The 27,116-nt window shown below is 36.8% G+C and overlaps 1 protein-coding gene across 5 annotated transcripts in view; it reads left to right on the forward strand.

Annotated features, from left to right (window-relative positions):
* The window catches only part of ctnna2.L (catenin alpha 2 L homeolog), a 1,040,499-nt gene that overhangs the window by 761,421 nt on the left and 251,962 nt on the right, over positions 1–27,116 (forward strand). For all 5 annotated transcript variants that reach the window (XM_041580668.1, XM_041580677.1, XM_041580652.1 and 2 more), the window contains 1 exon segment: positions 21,658–21,810. In XM_041580668.1, the coding sequence (XP_041436602.1) occupies positions 21,658–21,810 (153 nt within the window).

Genomic DNA, 27,116 nt, shown 5'->3' on the forward strand with positions numbered 1-27,116 from the left:
AGATTTGGATACTCTGTAAGAAAAGGAAGCAGGCTCTCTCTATATCAGCATATAAACGATATTGCACTCGTTTGTAAACATATTCATATTTAAACAAGAAATGAGGAAAATTAAAAAGAAACAAAGTAATAATTAATATGTTTTCAGCATGCAGTTCACAATCTTCCCCAGGAGGATGTTTTAGTTTAATTTGTACAATTAATTGCAAAACTGTATAATAAATTATCCGTACTAAGGGAAAATGTCCTTGGAAAAAAAAAACATATTAGCGCAAGCACGCACACAAAAACACTATACTATTTAAAAGAGAATTAACCTGTAGGATAGAAAAAAAGATTTTTTTTAAATAAAATCAAAATTTTGAGTGGAAAAAAAAACTTGAATTAATTTACCCCAAAGCTGCAAATGCAGAATCAGAAAATACTCCCATCTTCAACCTGAAGTCAATGGCAGAGGTCATTGAAGATTATTATCTGCTCCGGGTTTCTTATGATAATCTGAAAATTTTGGGCTTTTCTGACGATAATTTCTTCAGAAAAATTCTGACTTCTCAGGCATCAAATTAGATAAATTTGGCTTTTTCGTACGACAATCAGAAAAAGCTGTGGTTTTTGACGATCTGATTTTTTGTGTTTTTTCTGGTTTCGTCAGACTTTTTTTTAAATTTTATTTATTAAAGTCCAGTGGTCTAAAAACTCATAATCTGAAACCCTGGCATCAAAAAAGCTCTCAAGGTCCTGTATAAGTCAATGGGGAAAGTCCCAAATGTCGATGATTTTGGGGATTAGGAGCAAAAAACTCAGAAAACTCTGAAAAAAATCATAGTTTTTGCAGAAAACTTTGAACCATTCTCGGGGGAAAGCTCCGAAGTTTTCGGAGTTTTGACCGACCCTATTTTTTCGGGCCTTTTTCTTCATAAATAAGGTCCATTCGGGAATTCGGAGTTGCTCGAAGTTGGATATTAGAAATATTGAGATAAATTCCTACCTTGATAGATAACCCCATAAATAAACCCATGAAGCTGATTTTGCTTCCAAAAAGGATTAATTATATCTTATTGAGGATCAAGTACAAGCTACTGTTTTATTATTACAGAGAAAAGGGAAATTTCTTTTTATACATTTCGATTATTTGATTATAGTGGAGTCTATGGGAGATGGCCTTTCCGTAATTGGAGTTTACCGGAATAACGGATCTAATACCTGTATAATATAAAATAGTGAAGCAGCATATAATGTCCTGTGGTTACCCAAAATATAATGCCCTAATAGATTGTTGCTCATTGCCCCTGCTGCCCCATGGTTCTGGCATTCATTTTTGCCCAGTGTCATAATACTTATACAGTATGGGACCTGTTATCCAGAATGCTCGGGACCTGGGGTTTTCCGGATAACGGATCTTTCCGTAATTTGGGTCTTCATGCCTTAAGTCTTCTAGAAATTCATTTAAACATTAAATAAACCCAATAGGCTGATTTTGCTTCCAATAAGGATTAATTATATCTTAGTTGGGATCAAGTACAAGCTACTGTTTTATTATTACACAGAAAAAGGAAATCATTTTTAAAAATTTGGATTACTTGGATAAAATGGAGTCTTTGGGAGACAACCATTCCGTAATTCGGAGCATTCTGGATATCAGGTTTCCGGATAAGGGATCCTATACCTGTACCTTAGAGTTGATGATGAATTGAAGCCTGCCATAGTGAATGGATGACTGGCACTCCAATGAGCTTTGTGTCTATGGTAATAGCTCTTCTTTATGGATGATATACCCATTTCCATTTAATGCTGATATAAGAACACTTACTATTCTAATCATACACTGGGGAGGATGAAGAATGAGGATGAATAACACACCACTAAGCACACGCACCTTCACAAACATGTGACTATGACATTTTTGTCATCAATGCTACGCCTACAGCCACTCAGTATAGTTCACAAGATGCATATGAAAGTACTGTTCCTATTTTTGTGTCACTGATCTCACTCTTTTGTTGTATTCCGTTAATTACTTTATATTTGACTTTTTTCCCCGCTGGTTTTGTTTCTGGGTCTCTTTAGAAACCTATCAATCATCTCTTTTCATGACACTCTTGATAATAATTGACCCTGCTCGTTCTGGGACTGCCTCGGGCAATATGTCGTGTTCTGCAAGTCTGTTGCGATTTTCCTCTTGGCAATAAAGTTCAGCTTTGGTCAAGGTGGAAACAACGATGAGCTGTAGATGTTTTCATTGGCTCCTGGGTACCTATTATTGGATAAACCTTGGCAAGCATGTGTTTAATGAGTAGAACTCATTAGTTTGTCCTTGCAAGTCACTGACAATGCGTGTGCTTATGTGTGTGTGTTTATGTATGTGTGTGTGTGTGAATGCAGTTGTATCTTTTTTAATCAGACAGTATGGAAGATGGATATCAAACTGGCACCACCCACCCAGAACTATGACACACCAGTGTATAGTTTTGTGTATAGTTTATGTAGGAAGGACAAATGAGAGTGAATGACTCACAAGATGGGGGGACGACAAAAAGCCCCCCCATTGAATTTAGTTGCTTCCTTGTTTTCCAGGGCCTACTTGCTAAGCATTTTGCTACAATCTCCTTCCAGTCCTCTGGGCAAGCTCTCTGAGTTTGTGTGGGTTCATGTGTAGTATAAAGCTTTTCACAAGATTCATGTAATGTGCATGTGTCCTGCAGAATTCTAGAAGGAGACACAAATAAAGCAGACGGTGGTGTAGTGGTACTAGTGACTAGAATCACAGGGACGATGGCTAACAACTTGGTACCCCCAGTGACTTTTACCTTCACTACTTCTTTTAAGGGGTTATTCACCTTTAAGTTAACTTTCAGTATGTTATAGAACGGACAATTCTAGGCAACTTTAGTTTTTTTTTAATTATTTGACTTTTTCTTCTCTTTCCAGCTTTCACATGGGGATCACTGACCCCATCTAAAAAAACAAATACTCTGTAAGACTACAAATGTATTGTTATTGCTACTATTTATGACTCATCTTTCTATTCAGGTCTCTCCTATTCATATTCCAGTCTCTTATAGTGATGGGCAAATTCTTGTTTTTGACGCCAGCGGCCGTTTTTGATGCCGGCAGCCGTTTCTTTTATGCCGGCGCATTTTCGACAACCGGCGTCAAAACCTGTCCATTTTTTTTGACGCCTGAGATTTTCACCAGCAAATTTGCGGTGAATTCGCGCCTGGTGAATAAATTCGTCCATCACTAGTCTCGTATTCAAATCAATGCATGGTTACTAGGGTTATTTGTCTCAGAATATTACTCTCTACATACAGGGGCGCTCCACCAATGAGGCGAGTTGAGCTACTCGCCTCAGGCGGCAGCGCCCCCCTGGTTGCAAGGGGCGGCAAAAATGCTTTCTTGAAAGTCCTGATTTTAACAGTTCAGCCCGTAATCGGGCAAATTCACTAAGATGCAGATGTTACTGAACGTTATCACTTTCGCCAGACCAGGCGAAGTGCAATAGAGTAGATAGGAGTTCCTCAAAAAATAGTTTAAAGTTTTTCCCAAAAAATGCTGGCGTCTTTTCCTTTTTCAGGGTGATAGGCTGCAAAAGAGCGTAATTTTTTCTGGGGTAACCTGCTTCCCCCCTACATTTTCTAACATATGGAACATAAACTATACACTGGGCTCATGTGTAGGGCAATATAACCACTTTATTTTATTAAGGTTTCCCGGGCTTTTGTAGTGTAATGTATTTGCTGCAACATATACGTCCATTCAACTTTAACCTCCCGCCAATTAAGTCAATTAATGGGGGTGAATATGTGTTTGATGTCATACATTTTACTATGGCTGAATATAACTGATACATTGCTGTTTTCCTGTGTCTGTTGCCTTGTTTGCAACTAATTGGGTCCCAAAGTGAAGCAGACCCTGAGCTCAGTCTGTTTCTCCATTCTGAGACTTAAAAAAAAAGCAACAGCTTGTAGAGCCACAGGTTGCAGAAAACTGTTTCAGTGGATAGTTCCAGTAATAAAATCCCATATTTTAATCTTGCTATTCTGAATTACCTGTTGTGCCTCTTACAAATAGCCATTTCTTTTCTGTCTTAAGGCCATGCTAGCAACATTCCAATAAAAAGAAAAAAAAAATCCCATTAAATTCTAACAAAATCTTCTGACGTACGCCGTAATTATAGAAAAGAGGGCACCTCGGGCTAGCGTTCTTGGTATGTGGTGAAAAGACTTATAATTATGGATTCACACACTAAATGTTTTCATTAATTACCAGAAAGTCTGCCACGGAGCTTTAAATTCTAATCAGAGAGGTACTTGTAGAAGCTTCATTGGGCAGAAAGGAACAGAACAGCTGCTGCAGGAAACAGAGATATCAGGGATGGAAATCCTTATATTTCTGTATAATCTTTCTGTGCGTCTGTCTTGGTTGTCCGTGTGTCTACATTGGATGGTTGTGTTAAGCTGGCCATAGATGCAAAGATCTGATTGTACGAATCAACGCACGATCGGACTTTCCCATCTGCCGACTTGCCACTAACCATTCAGATCAAAGTCTTACCATTCCGACCAAATAAAGTAGTAAAAGAACAGATCAGCCAATGTTCTGCCCCTGACAGCAATCGTACGATATTTATGTCTGACAAAGCTGGTGACAGTCTCCCACTGAAAATCGTACGATCGGCAATACACGCAGAGATATTATCGGCAGCCGACAGAAATGTTCTCACCTTTCCGATCGACCAAACGACCGATCTCCGCCAGACGAAAAATGTCGGGACTCTCCACACATGGTCCAAAATGGCCAGCTGTAGTCTGGGAAGAAGTATGTGCCTATATCAGGGTGTCTGGGATATACAAATACCTTTTCCAAGATAATTCTGGTGGTGTTTGTAAAAAATGGTATTTAGAGTGTGTTCATGTGTGTTGTTCTTCTAACTAGGGCAATATCTGTGTGGAATCTGTAAATTGTCCCTGTGTTTGAGTGGGTTCCCTCCCTCATGCCAAGCAATATAATGGTAGCTTAAATGGGATCAGAACCCCCGAAGAAATGAAACTGTAAACGCCAGTGCACCCGTCACCCCTGCCCTTCTGCTATCACATCACAGCCCTGACTACATGTTAACTCCATGTTAACTTCCCCACCACCATCTTCTCACAAATAGAAGTGCTGTGTAGCGAGGGCTGGTGGTCACCATCAGGGGCGTAACAACAGAGAAAGCAGACCATGTGGCTGCAAAGGGACTCAGGAGGTATGGGGGGGCCATGAGGCCCTAATTAATGAGCAGTTTCAATATATATTGGTAAACAGGACAACCTCAGGCCCTTAAATAAATTTGATGTGGGGCCCAGTAACATCCAGTTACGCCACTTGTCACCATTTATTGGCTGGATCACTTTGGTTCCCGGGCTCAAGTTAGAAGTTGGCCAAGAGTCCTGTACCCATGTGCATGATCCTGTTTGCTGATCACTGTAATGCAGTAATCCGAACCAGTGGCTCATGAGCAACATATGTCTTACCAACCCCTTGGATGTTGCTCCCAGTGGCCTCAAAGCAGGTGCTTATTATTTGATTCCAAGCTTGGAGGCAACTTTTGGTTGTATAAAAACCAGATGTACTGCGAAACAAAGGTCTCCTGTAGGTTGCCAGTCCACATAAGGGCCAATCACAGCACTTATTTTTACCCTGGATCACTTTTCATGGTTGCTCCCTAAAACTTTTTACATCTGAATGTTGCTCACAGACAAAAAAAAGTTTGGGGACCCCCGCTGTAATGCAACCTGTTAATGGAAGTGTACAAATAGAGGTCTTGTGACAGATGGGGGAAAGATATTATACTGGACATACCTTCAATCCCCAAGGTCCTATTGTGGATAAAAACCAACATACAAAGAACAAGTAGAAGGTGGATTGCAAAACCAATATATTTAAAAATACAATGTATTATATAATCACTAAAACACTGGCCGGCCAGGAATAATTTATGAATAAATAGTAGTAAAATCAGTAATAAATATATTCCAAGTGGGTAATCACTTTTCCTATAGGGGAAAATTCAATTGACTAATCCTTGGTGTTGGTATATAGCTCTCCAAGTTGATCGTGTGGTCCAAGTGCACCAGCCCCAGACCCCCAGCTTCAGGAAGTGGCAAACCGTTGTGTACAGCAAAGAGAAAGGACTATCCAGCAGGGCCAATAATATAAGTTAAAAAAATGTCTTTATTTATCATAGTTAAAAGCCTAAATGTGTCTTCACAGGCCATACGTGTTTCGTAACTCCAAGGTACTTAATCATGAGCCCAGCAGAGATGCCCAATCCTTAATTGTGTGTCCAGCCATGCTGTCCCGCCCCCAGCCACATCCTTGGTCTTCTCAAGACACACCCCAGATCTGTCTAGGCCTTGCCCCCCCCCCCCAGTCATGCTCTCTGCTCTGGCGGCTGCATCTAAGAATAAGTTATAACTTCAAAGTATATTCATATATTCAGATTTTTACATTTTAGCGAGAGAATGCATTAAGAAAAACAAACATTTTTCACGTTGGCAGTCTTTTCCACATAGTTGGACTTTATCCCACTCTTTAAGAAGATATGTAAATTTGAAGCTGTTACGGCTGCACATGCATCTTGTGCTGTCACCTGATCAATATCTAATCCCAACACTTAACACCTTAAGTCAGCGCAGCACCATGGGAAAATAAATGGCAGCGCATACTGTAGCTTTTGCGAATGAATTGTTCGTTTGCCACCGGCTTCCTTGCCTCATAAGTCAGATGCTGCTATTTACACACCCTGCATGTTAAACAGCCAAATAAGTGCACTTAATTGCTCCTTGATGTGGCAGGGGGCAATGTTTTGCAGAGCGCTATTAGAAATGTCTGGATGCAATCAGAGTACATGATGCCAAACAGTCTGTTTGATAATTAATTGGCTTCTGCTTATTACGATGAGGTATGACATGTTTGTTATAAAACATGCAACAAGCGGTTGGAATTTTTAGTCTTTTTCACTAGAGTTCGGTCCCTGCCAGGCCTGTGTTTTTTTTTCCGTCGCCACTAGGCCACAGGATCCTCATGCCCACCTTTGTGTACCACCTTTCAACCACACAATCGCATTCGCCAGAGCCCCCCAGTACTTCATAGAATGCAGCATGCTGCCCCTAAAGTTTTGCCGCCCTAGGCCTAGGCCTTTGTAGCCTCGCCACATATCCAAGCTTGGCCCCTGCTGTACTGTTGTTAAAGGGATACTGTCATCGGAAAAAAAAATGTTCAAAATGAATCAGTTAATAGTGCTGCTCCAGCAGAATTCTGCACTGAAATCCATTTCTCAAAAGAGCAAACAGATTTTTTTATTTTCAATTTTGAAATCTGACATGGGGCTAGACATTTTGTCAATTTCCCAGCTGCCCCCAGTCATGTGACTTGTGCCTGCACTTTAGGAGAGAAATGCTTTTTGGCAGGCTGCTGTTTTTCCTTCTCAATGTAACTGAATGTGTCTCAGTGGGACATGGGTTTTTACTATTGAGTGCTGTTCTTAGATCTACCAGGCAGCTGTTATCTTGTGTTAGGGAGCTGCTATCTGGTTACCTTCCCATTGTTCTTTTGTTTGGCTGCTGGGGGGGAAAGGGAGGAGGGGTGATATCACTCCAACTTGCAGTACAGCAGTAAAGAGTGATTGAAGTTTTTCAGAGCACAAGTGACTTGGGGCAGCTGGGAAATTGACAATATGTCTAGCCCCATGTCAGATTTCAAAATTGAATAAAAAAAAACTGTTTGCTCTTTTGAGAAATGGATTTCAGTGCAGAATTCTGCTAGAGCAGCACTATTAACTGATTCATTTTGGAAAAAAAATTTTTTGCCATGACAGTATCCCTTTAAGTTATTTTATTCACAATATATAATGGGTAGGCCTATGATCCACTTGTAGCCAATCACAACTTCTGGACATTAAATAGAAAAAGGGATTCCCAAGCACCGTCACTAAGCGAGTGTTCCTACAGTACATATAAATAGTGATGGGTCAAATTTATTCGGCAGGCGCAAATTCGCAGCGAATTTCTGAATTCCAGCAAAAATTACACGAACGCCCATTGACTTTAATGCATGCCAGCATCGGTATTGTCGCCGGCGTCAATTTTGACACCCACACATTGCCGCCGACATCTAAATTCTCGGTTCGTGAATTTTTCGCCTGTTGAATTTCGTGGTGAAACGAAACAGGACCAATTCGCCCATCACTACATATAACTAAACTAGGTGCATTGCAAAAAAATGGATTGAAATCAATTATAAAGACATTGAACCAAACTGTAATTAGGGGTAGCCGGAGTCTCTTCTAAACTCCTAAGCTTCACTATCAAGAGATTTTATTAGGGATGATTTGAATCCAGGATTCGGGCTTTTTCAGCAGGATTCGGATTCGGCTGAATCCTTCTGCCCAGCTGAACCGAATCCTAATCCTGATTTGCATATGCAAATTAGGGGTGGGGAGGGAAATTGTGTGACTTTTTGTCAAAGAACAAGTAAGTAAAAAATGTTTTCCCCTTCCGCTATGTGGATGATATATTTACTTGGCATGGGAGCGAGCAAGATTTGAGAATAATGAGTGAAACGATAAATACATTACCTCCCACATTGAAATTTACAGTACAATATCATCCTGATATGACACATTTTTTGGACGTGACAAATATTAAAAAGGAAGGTACACGGATATCTGATTTGGATAAAAAACTTACTGATAAAAAATAATTTATTATTATACAGCAGTTTCCATCCAGACAACACGAAGAAAGGTTCACCCTACAGCCAATTTCTTGGGGCGAAAAGGATTGTGTCCGATGACAATTTATGTAGTAGGAGATTGACCAAAATGGCTCTTTGCTCCATTGAGCGGGGATTTAATAGATCCCTTGTTGATTCACAGAAAGAAAGGGTTAAGATGTTGAAAAGGGAAGAATTACTTAGGAACAAAAACATTTGATGAAAATGAATCAGTTAATAGTACCGCTCCAGCAGAATTCTGTGCTGAAATCCATTTCTCAAAAGAGCAAACAGATTTTTTTATATTCAATTTTGAAATTTGACATGGGGCTAGACATATTGTCAATTTCCCAGCTGCCCCAAGTCATGTGCTGGATCAGCACTATTAACTGATTCATTTAAAAAAAAATGTTTTTTCCCATGACAATATCCCTTTAAGTAATTTGGGTTTATAGTGACTTGTATTGACCCCTAGTGGTGATAATTTAGTAAATTAATTTTGTTCCTTCTACTTTTTTATCATCAAAAAGAAAAAGTCACTTTTATTACTACTGTTTTGTCACTAATGATACTACTACTTGTCACTACACAGGTATTATAATTATGCAATATTGTACACAGTATCACTTTCTGATATATTTTTGCTTGTATACACACTTTGTGATGTCACTCCATTGGAAAGGAGGAGCTTTTCTCCAGAGCACCTTTATATTCCTGTGAACTGGGTTACACCTAAGAGAGCTCTTGAGAAAGGAGGTTGTACCTCCGAAACGTCGTGTGTGAATCTGAATAAACTACAAGTTTTTTGCACATTTGCCAGAGTGTGTGCCATCTGATTTTCTACTATATATGGATTACTGAAACCAAGGTTTGCAGCAAGGATTCCAGATTTAGGGTTGTCACAATTCAAATATCAACTACTTAGGGACACATTTTTAAAATTTGCAATCAAATATTTTCAACACCCTCAATCTCACTTTTAAACAAGAATTTTCAAGATTTATTGTATCACATTGAAAATAATTCATTAATATTTGGCAACAAAAAAAATCCACATTTATTTATTATTAAAGTTCCAAATAAATGGTGAATTTTGATTGATATTGATTTAGGGTGATTGAACGTTTAATTTATTCTGTCTTATTCTCAGCTTATTCTCTACAGATTGGTATATTCACGTCCTACCAGAAATAAATGGTAGCTGACGTTTTCCATAATAAAAATGATTGGAATGTGACCTGAGAGAATAAATGCTTCTTTTGTCATGTCTAAACAAAAGTGTCTCTCTCCGAAATGCTCACCATAAAAACAGACTTTTCTCATCGTAGTCACTAGAGTCAGGGGATACAGGATACCATTCGCTCATTTGTCTTTCTTGCTCTCCAGAAATCTCATGTCAGATGCATTTTATTAAAGAAAGATAAAAAGGCAGTGCAAGTATTTTATAAATGTTGGGCTCGATGAGATTATGAGGATAAATCCTGGATGGGACCTTCTGTCATTAGGCAAAGCGGAGACGGTGGAGACGGAACAGTTGGTGGAACAGATATTGACGGTTAGACTCATATCCTGAACTATGAAGCTAATTGCTTTTCTTTGTATCTAAATCTGGAATGTGCCCACTGGCAAAAGATTTGTTAACTCATAAATAAGACTATATATAAACTGGCTTGCAGTGCCAATGGCCTTCTTTTTTCAGGAACATGCTTCTTCCACCATGGGAATTACTAGGTGGACCTATGTCCAATATTTATTTGTTGGGGTATCCGACTGGGAGATACTATAGCATCTTAATATAGGCATACATTGTCTTTAGAGGTATGGTACCTGTTATCTAGAATGCTTGGGACCTGGGGTTTTCTAGATAACAGATCTTTCCTTTCTGCTAGATCTTCATACCTTAAGTCTACTAGAAAATCATGTAAACATTAAATAAACCCAATAGGCTGGTTTTGCTTCCAGTAAGGATTACTTAGGATCTTAGTTAGGATTATTACAGTGAAAAAGAAAATCCATTTAAAAAAATGTGATTATTTGGATAAAATGGAGTCTAAGGGAGAAGGCCTTTCTATAATTTGGAGCTTTCTGTATAACGGGTTACCAGATAATGAACCCCATACCTGTTTAACCATCTGCAGCTTTGGCTGGGATGTGTTGACCAGTTACTTGGGGCCTATTTATTAAACCTCAAATTTTTCTGGTAGAGTTCTAAAGGGTAAAACCTGAATTTTTAGAGGAAAAAAACCCTTGAAATTTATAATACATCAAAGGTTAAAATACTTCATCTAAAACCTGTCAAGGTCATGTAGAAGTCATTGGCAGATGTCCCTGAAGATGTTTCTTGACATCGGGATCCGTGCTGGATAATCCGATAAAGTTCTGGTTTTGGTATAAAGTTGAGTTTACCCGGCCAAAATTAGATAAAGTTGAGTTTTCGGAGCGTCAATCGTACGATACAAATTGATGCTCAATTTTGTCACGATGTTTTGGCGCTACGATTTTTTTTAGAAAAATTATTGATAAATTAGTTTCATTTGTGGAGTTTTGTCGACTTTGTTTTCATAAAAAATTAGATTCATTTGAGTTTTAGTAAATAACCCCCTAAATGTTCCTGCGGCCCATCAAAAGTTGCTGTAATTAATGACCAAACATTAGATATGTCTGTCTTCCATTGTGGATGATACATTGGGCCAGATTCAATTCAGTGAGAAAAAGTTATCTCATGGTTCATCGCATGAAAAGTCATGGGCTAGGTTCAGTTAGAAGAGAAAAAACCTTTCTCCTAATTCAGTTTCAGGTTTTTTTCCCACAGATTTCAAGTTTTCATGTGATAAACTGTGAGATAAGTTTTTCTGAGCTTAAAAGGATACTGTCATGGGAAAAATTTTTTTTTTCAAAATGCATCAGTTAATAATGCTGCTCTAGCAGAATTCTGCACTTCATTTCTCAAAAGAGCAAACAGATTTTTTTATATTCAATTTTGAAATCTGACATGGGGATAGACATATTGTCAATTTCCCAGCTGCCCCAAGTCATGTGACTTGTGCTCTGATAAACTTTAATGACTCTTTACTGCTGTACTGCAAGTTGGAGTGATGTCACCCCCTCCCTTTTCCCCCCCCAGCAGCCAAACAAAAGAACAATGAGAAGGTAACCGCTGCCTGGTAGATCTAAGAACAACACTCAATAGTAAAAACCCATGTCCCACTGAGACACATTCAGATACATTGAGAAGGAAAAACAGCAGTCTGCCAGAAAGCATTTCACTCCTAAAGTGCAGGCACAAGTCACATGACCAGGGGCAGCTGGGAAATTGACAAAATGTCTAGCCCCATGTCAGATTTCAAAATTGAATATAAAAAAATCTGTTTGCTCTTTTGAGAAATGGATTTCAGTGCAGAATTCTGCTGGAGTAGCACTATTAACTGATGCATTTTGAAAAAAACATGTTTTCCGATGACAGGATCCCTTTAATTGCATCTCCAGCTGAATCTTATCCACTGAATTGAATCTGGCCCAATGTATCATCCAAAATGGGAGCTAACTCTAAAAGCACTAGTTGTAAACTCATAGTCATAACCCCTTTTCTCACTAAATTGAATCTGACCCATAATTTGGCTCCATTTTTGCCTTTTCTATAATTATTCTTCTTATTGGTGTCTCATTAACACTGTAATGGGTAAGTGGCCTGTAAAATGAAATTCCATGTTCTGCAGCTTCCTTTGATAAAGGTGTGCTGTCACATGTTGCCATTAAGTGTTTATCTTTGGTAAATTAGACTCCAGTAGTGATGGCAAAATCTGACCTGTTTCATTTTGCCGAAAATAAGCGAAACAGTGAAAATTCAATGAAATGCATTGAAGTCTATGCGCATCATTTTTGTGGCGAGAAATTACGCTCATCACTACCAGTGAGGCTCCCAAGATAACATGCCCTGTATCCAACTGCCAATTTCTGTTAAAGGAAAAGGAAAGGCTGAGTTTACTTGGGGGTGCCAAAAATTAGGCATTTACTTATCTGACACCCCAGGCCGGTGCTCCTATCAGGAGAAAACTGCACCAGCCCAGGGGTTATTCCAGTGAGCACAGTGGAGCGATCAGCTTCCAACTTCTTCTTTCTTCAAATTTCTCGGGGCAGACATATGCACAGTAGAATAAAATAGTTGACTTCTTCGTTACAGTTTGGCTTTTCGCGCTACTGTGCATGTACACCCGCGAGAAGAAAGAAGGAGAAAAATGTGACTACTCCTTGGTTATCAATGGAAGAACCCCTTGACCAGTGCAGTTTTCTGCTGATAGGAGCACCAGGCCAGGGTTTCAGGAAAGTATATACAATCACTTGGGTGTGCCTAACTTTTGGCCCCTCCAAGTAAACTTAGCCTTTCCTTCTCCTTTAAGGGAAGCATGTTGATGGCACATATCTTCATATAAATATATATATTTTAAAGTTTCAAGAGTATAATTAGCTTCTGTGGTCAAGGCAGTCTCAATGGGGCAACTACGAAGGGGCCAGTATATACAAGTAAATGCAGTTTATTAATAATTACACAGCTTGGCTGAAATTTTCAAGCTGAATATATTTAAGATGAACTGAATGACAGCTTGTACATTAAATCAGTGACTTGTTTAAATATTCAATAGCGTTTCTTTTAACCTCACCTTAGCAGGTACTATGTGTCTGAAAATATACTAATTACCTGGTGCAAGCAGTTGTAACTAGAGATAAGTTAACTTTTTTACCTGGTACAATTTTGTGGTGACTTTCTTTTCTTTTGCTATGAAAATATAATATATAATTCTGTTGTACTTTTTGTTTCACCAGGGTAAAAAAGTTTTTTTCATGCAGGAAAAATACAAAACTTAGGTATCATTATTATGCCCCTCTTGCCTTACATATCAACCAACTGAAACTGTTTATTTAAGGAGCTGTCTATGTGCTGAAGGAACTAAAAAACTTTTTTTCCTCCATTTTTTCTCCTATGAAGCACAGTGGAAAGGAGCATTGTGCAATATATATGCTATTGCACAGCAAACAATGATTTAAAGGAACAATTCAGTATAAAAATAAAAACTAGGTAAATAGAGAGGCTGTGCAAAATAAAAAATGTATCTAATAAAGTTAGTTAGCCAAAAAAGTAATGTATAAAGGTTGGAGTGACTGGGTGTGTAACATAATAGCCAGAACATTACTTTCTGCTTTTCAGCTCTCTAACTCTGAGTTAGTCAGTGACTATAAGGGGGGCCACATGGGACATAACTGTTCAGTGAGTTTGCAATTGATCCTCAGCAATCAGCTCAGATTCAAAAGGAACAGTTATGACCCATGTGGCTCTACCTCAAGCCTCTGAATGGTTACTGCCTGGTAACCAATCAGTGGAAAGCAAGAGAGCTGCAAAGCAGGAAGTAGTGTTCTGGCTGTTATGTTAGACATCCAGTCACTATTATAGTATATATTTACCCAGTTTTTATGTTTATACTGAACAATTCCTTTATCTACAAAGTAATTTCACCTTCCCATTGATTCTGCGTTTGACAAAATTTCAGAAATGTTGGTGTGGATTTGTTATGTTTAAGTGATTGATTTCAAGACCAATGCACAAAAAGGTTCCCTATACTGCTGCTTTTTCCTTCTGAATGAAAATGAATATGAGGTTACATTTTGGTTTAAAGGAGAGTCATCAATGTCCCTAGCACATAATGTCTGCCTATCTAGTGTAACATGCTCCGTATCAACTAGTGCTTTTATTGAATTAGCAGATTGGCTTTTGATTTATATCAGATCTTTATCACTGTTGTTCCACCCAGATGTCCCTGGATTACAACCCCCAGCATTATGAAACGTATAACATATAATGTATTTCCCTCATATAATGTCTCAGTTACCTCTTGTCTGCTGTATAATCCTGGGGAAGAAAGGTTATTTAAAATTTTGCTAATACCTTCCTAAATATGATAGAAATGTGTCAGCATCATTTACAAATAAATAAGTGGACAGAAGGTGTTCAAACTGTGGTGCCATAGTCTGCTACTTCACTGTGCCCTTACAATGCTCTTTGAGCACCCACTCATAGCATGTGACTCTGACACTGGCTAGTTCCATAGTCATGGCATTCTCTGCCCTGAATTGGGCAAATACACTGGACTAGATCTTCTCCTTTTACCTGACTGGGATCCAAGAGTAGAAGTCATACAAGACATACACCAGAAAGTATAGTGATCTGCTATGTTCCAACAGAGGTAGAATGTGCTTGACTTTGTGTGCTGGTCATAAACCTTCTGCTTGTAACACACCAAATACCAAACTATAAGCTGGTGCACTCAAAAATCCAATCAGTAGCCAATGACTGGGTGCTGGTTATACATAGATAGATATTAAGAGCATCAAATGAACCGCAATCACATGGCTTTTTAGTGCAAAAAAAATCTGTAGTTGAATTCAATGTTTCGGCTCCTCAAGCTGTCCTCAGCACTAAAAAGCTCTGTGATTGTGTTTCATTTGCTGCTTTTGATTTTCAGCCGCAGGGACATTGCCAATTTACTAACAGGCGCAGACGCCAATTCGCTAGTGAAACAGACAGTCGCTAGCAGTCATTCGCACTCTATCGCCTAGTGACATTTGCTCTGGTGAACGGACGTTTTACTGTTACCTATTTCGCCATTTGCCACCTCAGACCAGGCGAAGTGCTATAAAGCAGCTAGATCTTCCTCAATCCTCTGTCACTTACATCCTGTGAGCCGAAAATGCATCAAAGTTCAAAAAACAATGGCGTCTTTTCTTTTTTTCAGTGTGATTGCCTGAAAAAGTCCTAACAAACTTTTTTTTGGGGAACCATTTTTTTTCCAGACATTTATAACATATGAAAAATTTATTTTACAGTGGGCTCACGTGTAGGGCATTATATTAACTCTCTTGCTTGTATAAGAAAAAGTGGTAGCTTCAAGCATTTGCACCAACATTTATAATAAAGACGTCCATTTAACTTTAAATTACCTGCCGTATACAAATTGACCTGAGTGCAAGATCACTAACGAATTTTCGCTAGGCAGAAGTGAATGGTAGCACACCTTTGCTTTGAAAAGCTTGCACTGCCAAAGTAACGCTAGCGAAAAGCCGTCAGCGTTCGCCGCCCAAGATGAAACTCCGCATATTAGTGAACTGGAGTAGTCAGAGCACATTTGCGCCTGGCGAATTGTTGCGATGGGTGCGAATTGGACACTGGAGAAAATTCGCCGGTAAGTGAATTTGCCGCTAGGAGTGAAAGTTAGAGAGGGCTAGCAAGCATGGATAGCCTGTTTTCCCAGCAAGGAGTGACTAGCCGGGGGATAGAGCCCTTTGAGGCAATTGTGCACCAGTGTTAGGGATCTGAGTTTGTAGGTTTAGTAGAGGGGACCAATGGTAGAAGCTTGAGAACTGTATGTGCAATTATGGCAGAGAAGGGGAGAAGGAGGACCAACTCTGGAACAGTTCACAGCACTCTGTGCATGTCTTTCGGTGGGACAGGGGCCCTGGAGGCTTTGGTAAAAGACACCCTGGCTGTGTTTGTGTGTGTGAGAGAAGATCAGAATGAGAGAGGAATAGAATTGGCTGAAGTAAAAAGTATTGAACAATTATAATCCTGTCTGAGGCCTGCCTCCCTGAAGGAGGTTGTTCATTAATAAGGTGCGTTTAAGTTCATTGCACTTGTGTAAATATGTCTACTTCTGTCAGCAAAGACCCTGTATGCACATTTTGCAGTAATGGGTGACCACCAGCCCCTTTACATGATGAACTCCAGTGAGTGAGTACTGTCTATAGCTAGGATCTAGTCACCACTCCCCTGACTGATATTCAATCCATTGATTACATTGATGAACATCATGTGCTCTCAGATCATTCAGCTGAGGCTCAAGGAGGCAAAATAAAAAACTTCTGAGCTCCGTAGGGCTCCCTATGAAGTAACAGGCTGTCTATCTAAACCGATAAATCTCGTCCTATTTATAGTTACACAGATACTGGTTTCCTAGAAGTGAACACCATCTATCTGCATAATTAGATGGGGAAATAATGTTGATGGCAATAATTAAACTGTACAACAAAGAATGGCATTGGCTTATTTAAACCACACAGGACCAGCATGTGTACATGAAACTATTAGCTGCTGGTAATTAAATGCTTGAAAAATGACAAAGAGACAGTATAACTGCAGAAGAAGTAACCAAGCTGTCAATATTGGTTTCTCTCAGTAATCAATACAATTAGATCTCTTTATTAGATATCTATTAAAACTTGCTCTGCGTGATTAGTAACGATCTTCTTTAGAATGCTTTTTTTTTCTAAGAATTTGTTGACAATACAATTTATATTTCATAACTCAAAATATATTTGAGCAATTGCCATATTGCTTGCTCAGCTAAGGTCTCCTCTGTAGATATTTGGGCTCAGTTCCATTTGCAAGTGCAGTGGGCAATTTGCACTTTTCCCCACAGTGAATTGCAACTAAAACCACTTTTATTAAAGCTACTTGTGTATTAAATCCGCATAGTTGCGCTCAGCGCAGCTCAGTCCTTCTGGAATTCCATTCAACCAGGTGGTTGCTCCAATGTTACTTTTAAGCCCTGTGTCAGATTTGAGCCTAAAGAATTGGGTGCAGGTGACACTTGCACATCGTTGGAGCAATATTCAGAGAAATTGCAGCAAATTTGTGATGAAGTGCACACAAAGTTGCATCTATTTTGGTGTTTTTGAAGATAAATTAATGTTTTAGAATGGAATTTAAATAATGGTACTGAATATACCACACAATGTCAAAAAAAGCAAACTCGTCATTTATAAGATCTGCTGTCTAGTAAGAAGGTCATATTCTGGTCAATATTGGCTATTCCTGAACAAGTTGGTGATGTGGAGGCCTATTTGTCAAAGCTTGGATTTCAGTGGTTTTTGAAACCACAAATAAACTCACAAACTCTAAAACTACTAATGTCATGACATTTATTAAGAAATCTGAATAAAACAGTGTGCTAAAAAATACGAATACCCTCCAAAAACTTTTTGTTTTTTTGGACAATATTGGCTATTCCTGAACAAGTTGGTGATGTGGAGGCCTATTTATCAAAGGTCGGATTTCAGGGGCTTTTGAAATCAGGACTAAACTCACATACTCTAAAACTACGAATGTCATGACATTTATAAATAAATCTGAATAAAAAAGTATGAACGGAAAATTACACTGAATGATGTGCTAAAAAATACAAATACCTCGAAAACCTTGAAAAATTTTAGTTTTTTCTGACAATTCCTAATGAAAAAATAAATACGAAGACCTCAAAGTCCAAATTGATTTAAATCGATCCAATAGGATCAGTGCAGCTCCTTTTACCTGGCTAAGTTTTGTATTAGTGGTTTTCGTGGTTTTTATTAAAAATAAATCTAAAATTTTTAAAAAAATTAGAAAACCATGCATTTTTAGAGATCCATGGAAAAAAAGCGAGATTCGATTAGTTGATCGATAATTACTGTGTAATTCAAAGCAACCAACCAACCAGCAATGCAATTTGAATTATTCTAGCTGTGGAAGACAAATCTGGTTACATGACTTTTTAAAAAATATCCACTCCATGGTGTTATAATCTAAGTGGGTGAGGAGGTCAGATGTCAGTGTTAGTTTCCACATGCAGGGGCCTATTTATCAAGATGGGCAAATAGAATTACACTGTGTAGTAATAAAACTGTGTATTTCTCCTTACCTTTACCTCCTAACCCTTGAGTTAACATTTAGTGGGTTATTTATTAAAGTCCAAATGCAAAAAACAAAAATTTGTTGTTTTTTTTACTATAAAATCTAAATTTTACAGTTTTTTATTATTCATGAAGAAACTAAAAACAGAGAAACTGATTCACACTCTGCCTTTTTGTTTTTTACGTCTGCCAAAATTAGAATTGAAAAATAGTTTGGCTTTTGGCTTTATTTTTAATTAAGTTTTTTATTTTTGTGTTAAATCTAGAAAACGTTTTGTAAATTCAAAATTGTTACAAACAACTTGAATTGTTGTAAAAACTTAAATCCAAATGTTGATAAGTCTGCCCCTTTGTATTCCTTTTAGTCACCATCTTACTTATCTTGTACCCAATTGTCCCTACACAAATGTGGAGGCCTATTCATCAAAGGTCAGATTTGAGTGATTTTAGAGGTCTTTGAAACCACAACTCACAAAATCTACCTTCCATTTGAGTAAATTAGTCAGGAGGGTTGAACTTAATGGATTTCTGTTTTTTCAGGCTTACTTTCTAGACTTCAGTACTTGCTTTACTGACAATTGTATACTTGTCCTATACACATTTAGTTTTAATTTTAGTTCAAGAGATTATCAGAGCCAATATTTATTAAGAAATAGTCTGGAGCATTTCTGGAGCATTTTAGTATTGATGTGACAAGAAACAAAAAGAAAAATTTAAAGGAAAGAAATTAAGTATTTTGCAATGTTATTACGGGGCCCATTTACTTAGTTCGAGTGAAGGAATAGAATAAAAAAAACTTCGAATTTCGAATGTTTTTTTTGGCTACTTTGACCATCGAATGAGCTACTTCGACTTTCGACTACAACTTAGAATCGAACGATTTGAACTAAAAATCGTTCGGCTATTCGACCATTCGATATTCGAAGTACTGTTTTTTAAAAAAAAAACTTCGACCCCCTAGTTCGCCACCTAAAACCTACCGAAGTCAATGGTAGCCTATGGGAAAGGTCCCCATAGGCTTTCTAAGTATTTTTAGTTCAAAGAAAAATTGTTCGATCGATGGATTAAAATCCAGTGATTCTAAGGATTTTATCGTTTGATCGCTTGATCGAACGAATTGCAGTAAATCCTTCGACTTCGATATTCGATATTTATAAGTCGAAGGATTTCAATTCGGCAGTCGAATATCGAGGGTTAATTAACCCTCGATATTCGACCATAAGTAAATTTGTCCGGTTACATGTATTGTATTGTATGCATTGTCTGTTTTTAATGAGAAAAAAAATAAGAATTCACCAAGTAAATGTTGCTTAAAAAAAATTATATGAATGTTTTGATGTTTAGAGAAGTGAATAAAATGCTCATTCTTAGCAATATTTCCCCCCAAGCATCTGTTTTTCATAGTAAAACAGGTGCTCAATCTTTAAAGATTTGCAGTTTCTCATTATGCATATATTGTTGAGTTGAGTATGTTAAATCCCTTCCTAAGAGCCATAGATTGGTTTAATCTTGCTCATTAATGCAGATGTGTACTTTCTGCCCCACATATTAGCAAGACGCTCGAGTTTTCACATTTTAAGTGTCTGAAATCCTGTAAAATATATTCTAATAGCAGCAAGATAGTGATTTGTTGCCAGGATGGTTCTTGAGTACGGCACGAGAGTTGGCATGCTGCAGTATGAATGACGGCTTCTACTGAGCAGCATCTGGTTCATATGAGAAGCTTTCTGAACACACATGGTTTGCCTGAAGAAGAACCTTGTGATCAAATGTTTATCATTTCAACCTCATGCTGTTGAAATGTAACATTAGAGATCTGAAAGTCTATCACCTAGATGCCCATCCTGATTCTGACCATGAAGATGAATCAGCTTATGTTGATTTATACAGAAACATACTAATAGCAGACTTCAGTGGTTCATCCAGTGCACATAGTACCCCCTTAATATCACTGGGAAAATGGGAAGTTGATATATACATTGAAAAAATGCATCTTTATCGTTCCATCCATTGGTAAAGTGATACAATTTGTAACATTCATCATTTTGTATTTCCTGCACTATATGTTCCCCTAAATTCTATCTGTGTCTGCTGAAAAAAACTGGCACAATTTGGTTGAAAAAGTTTGCGCAATTGGGTAAGATATAAAAATGACATCCAGTACAAAATAAACATGAAGGATTCCTTACTAATAATCTATCTGTTATTTGTCATAAAACATAAACACATTACTTAATTAAAACAAATTAAAAATTTCCTACAACATCTACAATTTATGCTTATATTTTCAGCTCCTATAAAGGGGTTATTTCTTGCTTTAAATTTTCATTGTTGGAAAACAACCCCAACTTTACTTTAAGCAGTAGGCCATATTACTGATTTTCTAGATCTATACAGTATACCATGTACCCCAAATTAAAAGTTTATGGTCTGTTTTTAAGATAATGAAAATGTCTTGCTTGTATCAATAGCTCAATAACTTATAGATTTAGCCTAAAGTTAAAACAGATAAGGATATTGGTTGAATGTTTATTTTCAACCCTCTGTTTTCATGGAAGCCAAAACTAAAGGTCCACAAGGGTGACATTCTGGATGAACAAATGGAGGCTTATTTATCGAAGGCCACATTTTAGTAGTAGATTTAGAAATTTTTGAAACCATGACTTAACTCACTCACTTCTTTAAAACCATTAATGTCATGACATCCTAGGAGTGAGGCTTTTTGTATCTATTATATATATATATATATATATATATATATATATATATATATATATATATATATATATATATATATATATATATATATATATATATATATATATATATATATATATATTTAAGTAAATCTGACTATTTTCCCATTTATTTTATTTCATATAAATAATGAGTGATAGGTTATTAATATTTAACATATGGACATGTTCACACATATTTGGTTAATTTTCTGTTGGTAGAAATAGTTTCCATTATTGATGAGTTTCATACATTTGTTTCTTCACCAATAGATTGTTATAATTAGATCTCAAATGAAAAATAAAAGATGAAAAAAGAAGGAAAAGATCAAGGAGTAGAAACTTTTTTTAAGCTATGAAATGGAAAGTTAAGACGGTTAGATTTTGCTGATTTCCATGTTAAATATGTTTCCAAATAAAACAATGTGTTCTTATTTTTAAACCTTGTTTCACAGCTTCGGAAGGCTGTAATGGACCATATCTCAGATTCCTTCCTGGAGACTAATGTTCCCCTGCTGGTTCTTATCGAGGCAGCAAAGAGTGGCAATGAGAAAGAGGTAAAGGAATATGCTCAAGTCTTCCGGGAGCATGCCAACAAATTGGTTGAGGTAAGCTTTGTGGGTCTCTAAATATTTAACCAATAAATAATCAACAATAAGATATGAATATATGATGTAATCTCCATAGTTATCATTTGCAGCAGTATTATTGTGATATAATATATCAGTATCATAATCTGTCCTTGTTTAATGGAAACACCTAATATCTAATGCAGAATCCCTAAGCAGTCAACTCAGGGTAAGACACTAGAGGCTGGAGGAGATAGGAGGACTGGGAAGATGGACAAGGCTAGAGTTTTCCAACTAGGGATGGAAAAACACTTTATGTTTCCATTATATGAAACTGTATACAGGTATGGGACCTGTTATCCAGCATGGTCAAGACCTGGGGTTTCCAGATAATCAATCTTTACATAACTTGGTTCTTCATACCTTAAGTCTTCTAGGATAACATGTAAACATTAAATTAACACAACAGGCTGGTTTTGCTTCCAATAAGAATTAATTATATCTTTGTTGGGATCAAGTACAAGGTACTGTTTTATTAATACAGAGAAAAAGGAAATAATCTTTGATTATTTGGATAAAATGGAGTCTATGGGAGACTGCCTTTCCATAGTTTGGAGCTTTTTGGAAAATGGGTTTCTGGATAATGGATCCCATACCTGTAGTAGGCAACTTATGATGCACACAGGCAAACACACTGAAAGCCCACATACAGTACCATAATTTACAAAGAGCTCAAAATATCAGTCTGTAAAGTAATGTCCTTCCTTTAATACACTAATCAAACGTTGTATTTCTCCATAAGCATCGGACTCACTGTGTCTGAATAACTGAATTGTATGTATTATTTTCATTCATTCAAAGATGGGTGACATGATAATGTCACAGAGTCATTTAAGGTGGCCATATGTTCCATTTTGATGTGGCACTGTACTGCCTGGCCATCTTTGAATTTATGGGAGAGGTTGAGGGGGTCAGTTTAGACACATTATAATGTGTTCCTGTGTTACATTTCCCATATTAAGGTGCTCAGCCAGCAGAATTGTGCCTTTATATAGTCATGGAACTATAAGAGGATGGTAGATTTGGGTACATTGGCCAGATTCAGTTTGATTAGAAACATTTATACCCTAATTAATTTCCAGATATTTGCATAGACTTTAATTTAGTTATCAGTTAAAAAACTCAAATTGAACCTGACCTATTATCCCCAATATAATCCAATACATTTTTATTATTTTTAGATGGATTTTTGGTGGAAAAAATTCATTTAAAAAAAAAAGTTCTACCTTATTTAAAAATTTCACTAGAAACATTCAGGATTTGTCAACAAAACTGTAATTTCAAACACACATATATATATATATATATATATATATACACAGTCCTTGAAAAAGGTCCCCAGGTGGGACTGAAACGTCGGATAAAAATGTGTTTTGTTTGAAAATAAACACTATTACTTCACTACAGAACAGTGTGTGCTGATCCATGTATATGTATATATATATATATATATATATATATATATATATATATATATATATATATATATATATGTATATACATATATATATGTATATATATATATATATATGTATATATATGTGTATATATATATATATATATATGTATATATATATATGTATATATATATATGTATATATATATACAATATCAAAACAGGGGGGTTGTGGGAGCACTCTAAAGGCTTTAAAGTATATATATATATATAAGTATAATAAATGCTATTGCATATGTACCCAAAACAGGGGTTATTTTGTTACAAAATTATGATCATAAAATTGATAAGCCACCATACCACGTCAAGGTAAACCCCGAATGGCGGTCCCTAACTTGTTTTATATTTTATGTGCATTTTAGCATTACCTGTAATCAATGTCCATTGAACGCTGTTTTTTCACTGAGGGCTAAATCCTCAGTGAAAAAACAGCGTTCAATGGACATTGATTACAGGTAATGCTAAAATACACATAAAAAATAAAACAAGTTAGGGACCGCCATTCGGGGTTTACCTTGACGTGGTATGGTGGCTTATCAGTTTTATGATCATAACTTTGTAACAAAATAACCCCTATTTGGGTACATATGCAATAGCATTTATTATACTTATATATATATATACTTTAAAGCCTTTAGAGTGCTCCCACAACCCCCCTGTTTTGATATATATATATATATACAAAAATCGTAGGATGCCTCCTGCACTCACTTATCTGGGTTGTTGCCCTGGTGCTAACAGGATATATGTATAAAAGTAGAATGAAAGCTGTTGCACAACAGGTTCTTGCAAAAAAAGTAATTATTTATTATTGCACAAATCGACGTTTCGACCCTCACTGGGGCCTTTGTCAAGATGAGGGTCGAAACCTCGAATTGTGCAATAATAAATAATTACTTTTTTGCAAGACCCTGTTGTGCAACAGCTTTCATTCTACTTTTATATATATATATATATATATATATATATATATATATATATATATATATATATATATCCCTTGAGCCATCATTGTATCACTTAGGACGCACATTAAATTAACATACAGTGTCTCAAGCCTTAACTCATTTATGGCGTCACTGTGTGCTTTTATGTCATCCTTTATTACTTTTGGAACAGAGGAATTGTGGACATGGGGGACCTTATTTATCAAAATCCAAATTTTTCTGATTATTTGAATTAAAAAAGTCAGACCAAACTAGTATCCACAATTTAAACGTATTTATTAATATAAAAAAGCATGATTTAATCAGATCGGGGACAAGCTCAATAAAATTGACTGAAAACCTGAACCGTACAAGTATTTTCCCAATTTGCTTTATTTTTTATGGCTTTTTCCCGGAAAACCCGAATTTTTTTTAGCCTGAAAAGTCAAAAATAATTGGCTTTTCAGGCTAATTATAGCACAACTGAAACTTCCAAATAGGATATGGACCTCTCCCATTGACTCATATACAATCTCAGCAGGGCTGAGATGATGAATTTTTGGATTCTGTCTTTTTCCAGCCTCAGGGTATAATAAATCTCGATGTTATAGTAAAAAAAAAGGAAACATTTTTGACATCAAGGGGCCGATTCACTAAATTCGAGTGAAGGATTCGAAGTAAAAAAACTTCGAATTTCGAAGTATTTTTTGGGCTACTTCGACCATCGAATGGGCTACTTCGACCTTCGACTACGACTATGACTACGAATCGAAGGATTCGAACTAAAAATCGTTCGACTATTCGACCATTTGATAGTCGAAGTACTGTCTCTTTAAAAAAAACTTCGACCCCCTACTTCGGCAGCTAAAAGCTACCGAAGTCAATGTTAGCCTATGGGGAAGGTCCCCATAGACTTGCCTAACTTTTTTTGATCGAAGGATATTCCTTCGATCGTTTGATTTAAATCCTTCGAATCGTTCGATTCAAAGGATTTAATCGTTCGATCGAAGGAATAATCCTTCGATCGTACGATCGCAGAATTTGTGCTAAATCCTTCGACTTAGATATTTGAAGTCGAAGGATTTCAATTCCTAGTCGAATATCGAGGGTTAATTAACCCTCGATATTCGACCCATAGTGAATCAGCCCCTCAGACTTTAATAAATAACCCCTCAATGTGGTTTATCTGTATTTTGGAACAGTTGTTCATTTATAAATGTCCCCAGTGTGCCCATCAGATATTAAAGATGTTTACTACAACACAGTTCAGCTTATGGGGAACTAGGGAACTGATGGTGAGGGTATACCAGTATAAAAAAAAATCTGGAACTAGTAGGCTCTTAACTGGCAGACAAAGTGAAACCATTTATTCATTCTGTAAAAAATATGTTTTTCTACATAGTAAAGGTTCAATAATTGTCTGCTTTGGGCAAGGGAACCCAAATCCAATGCAACGCTCTTTTTGTGCTTCATTTTGATATGGGATTGGATCAGTGCTCCAGTTGTTGAAATGCATTCCCAGAATGCATCCTCCAATACATACATTGATTGGTCATAATTAGAGCATTAGTATCTATCACTTACAGTCTGTTGATAGTTGCTGGATACACTGGGTGCTGCAACTGAACCAGAAATAGCCACATACGATGAACTGCTTTGTGGATATTACAACAGCCCTAATTCTTTGATCAAGGATACCTAAGTCTCACATTATACAAAAAAAGGGTTAAATCAACTGAGCAGAATTAATCTTAGTTATACATCTATTACTAAAGCAATTTCTACTGGGAAAGATAGTTTGATAAAAAATTGCCATTTAGCCCTAGCTAGAGTAGGAAAGCGCTTTTTAAATGGATATTTAATTATACTACCAACCCCATTTTATTTGCAATTAGTAATGTGGTTTAAAATGTGATAGTGAGTTTAAGACTTTAGCTAGTGCAAAAGACGGCATAGGCCAGTGCTCATAAGAAACGAAAATAGAATTTATTTTCTGTTTTCTAAGGATAGAGAGAGTAGACCGATAAGTAAACAAAGAGCAACTGAATAGAATATTGATATAAACAACCCTAATGCAACCTTAATCTGTACTGAACTAGAGCAACCAACCTAGAAGAACCCAACCATTGGCTCACACTAATGATGGGCGAATTTGACCCGAAACGCATTGAAGTCAACGGGAGTCAAAATTATTTTGATTCACGTCAATTTCGACGCCCATGAAAATTCATATACACAAGCCTATTTTGTCCAAAGCATTAAAGTCAATGGGCACCCCAATAATTTTGACGCCCGTCAATTTTAAATTTTTTGATGGGTCGTTTTGTGGAAATTCAATACACTAGCCGAATTTATTCACTAGTTATTTATTGCAATCATTAATGCCAAAAACTTGAAGAAATAGTTTTTTACTATAAAATCTGAATTTTTAGCGTAAAAAAAACCCTGAGGGTGTTAAAAGTCTGAATAAAAAAGTACTCTAACACAGACCTGCAGAGTTCATGTATAAATCATTGGGAGACACTGGGTTTCCGGCAATAATCTGAAAATAATCTGAGTTTTCGTTTGTCAAATCCGAAAAATTCGTACAATGCAAATTTTTGAGTTATTTTCCAAACAGGAAATTCTCGCCAAATTGTATTGATAAATAAGGGGGAAAAAGCTGTGCAGATTTGGTCAGAGTATTTTTCAAAAAAATTAGGAGAGATTTTTGATATTTAATAAATAATAATAAATATTTTCTTGCTGACCTTGATAAAAATGGAATTATTTCCCCCAGTAAAATAGCTTTCATATGAAAAAAAGAATTCTTGTTGATATTTTTTTTCTTTTCACCGACATAGAAACATAGTTTTATGTTTGACTCTGTTCAGTTGCAGCTCTCGATTATTCCCATCTTATTT

This window comes from Xenopus laevis, chromosome 1L (genome assembly GCF_017654675.1).
Source record: "Xenopus laevis strain J_2021 chromosome 1L, Xenopus_laevis_v10.1, whole genome shotgun sequence".
Lineage (NCBI taxonomy): Eukaryota > Metazoa > Chordata > Amphibia > Anura > Pipidae > Xenopus > Xenopus laevis.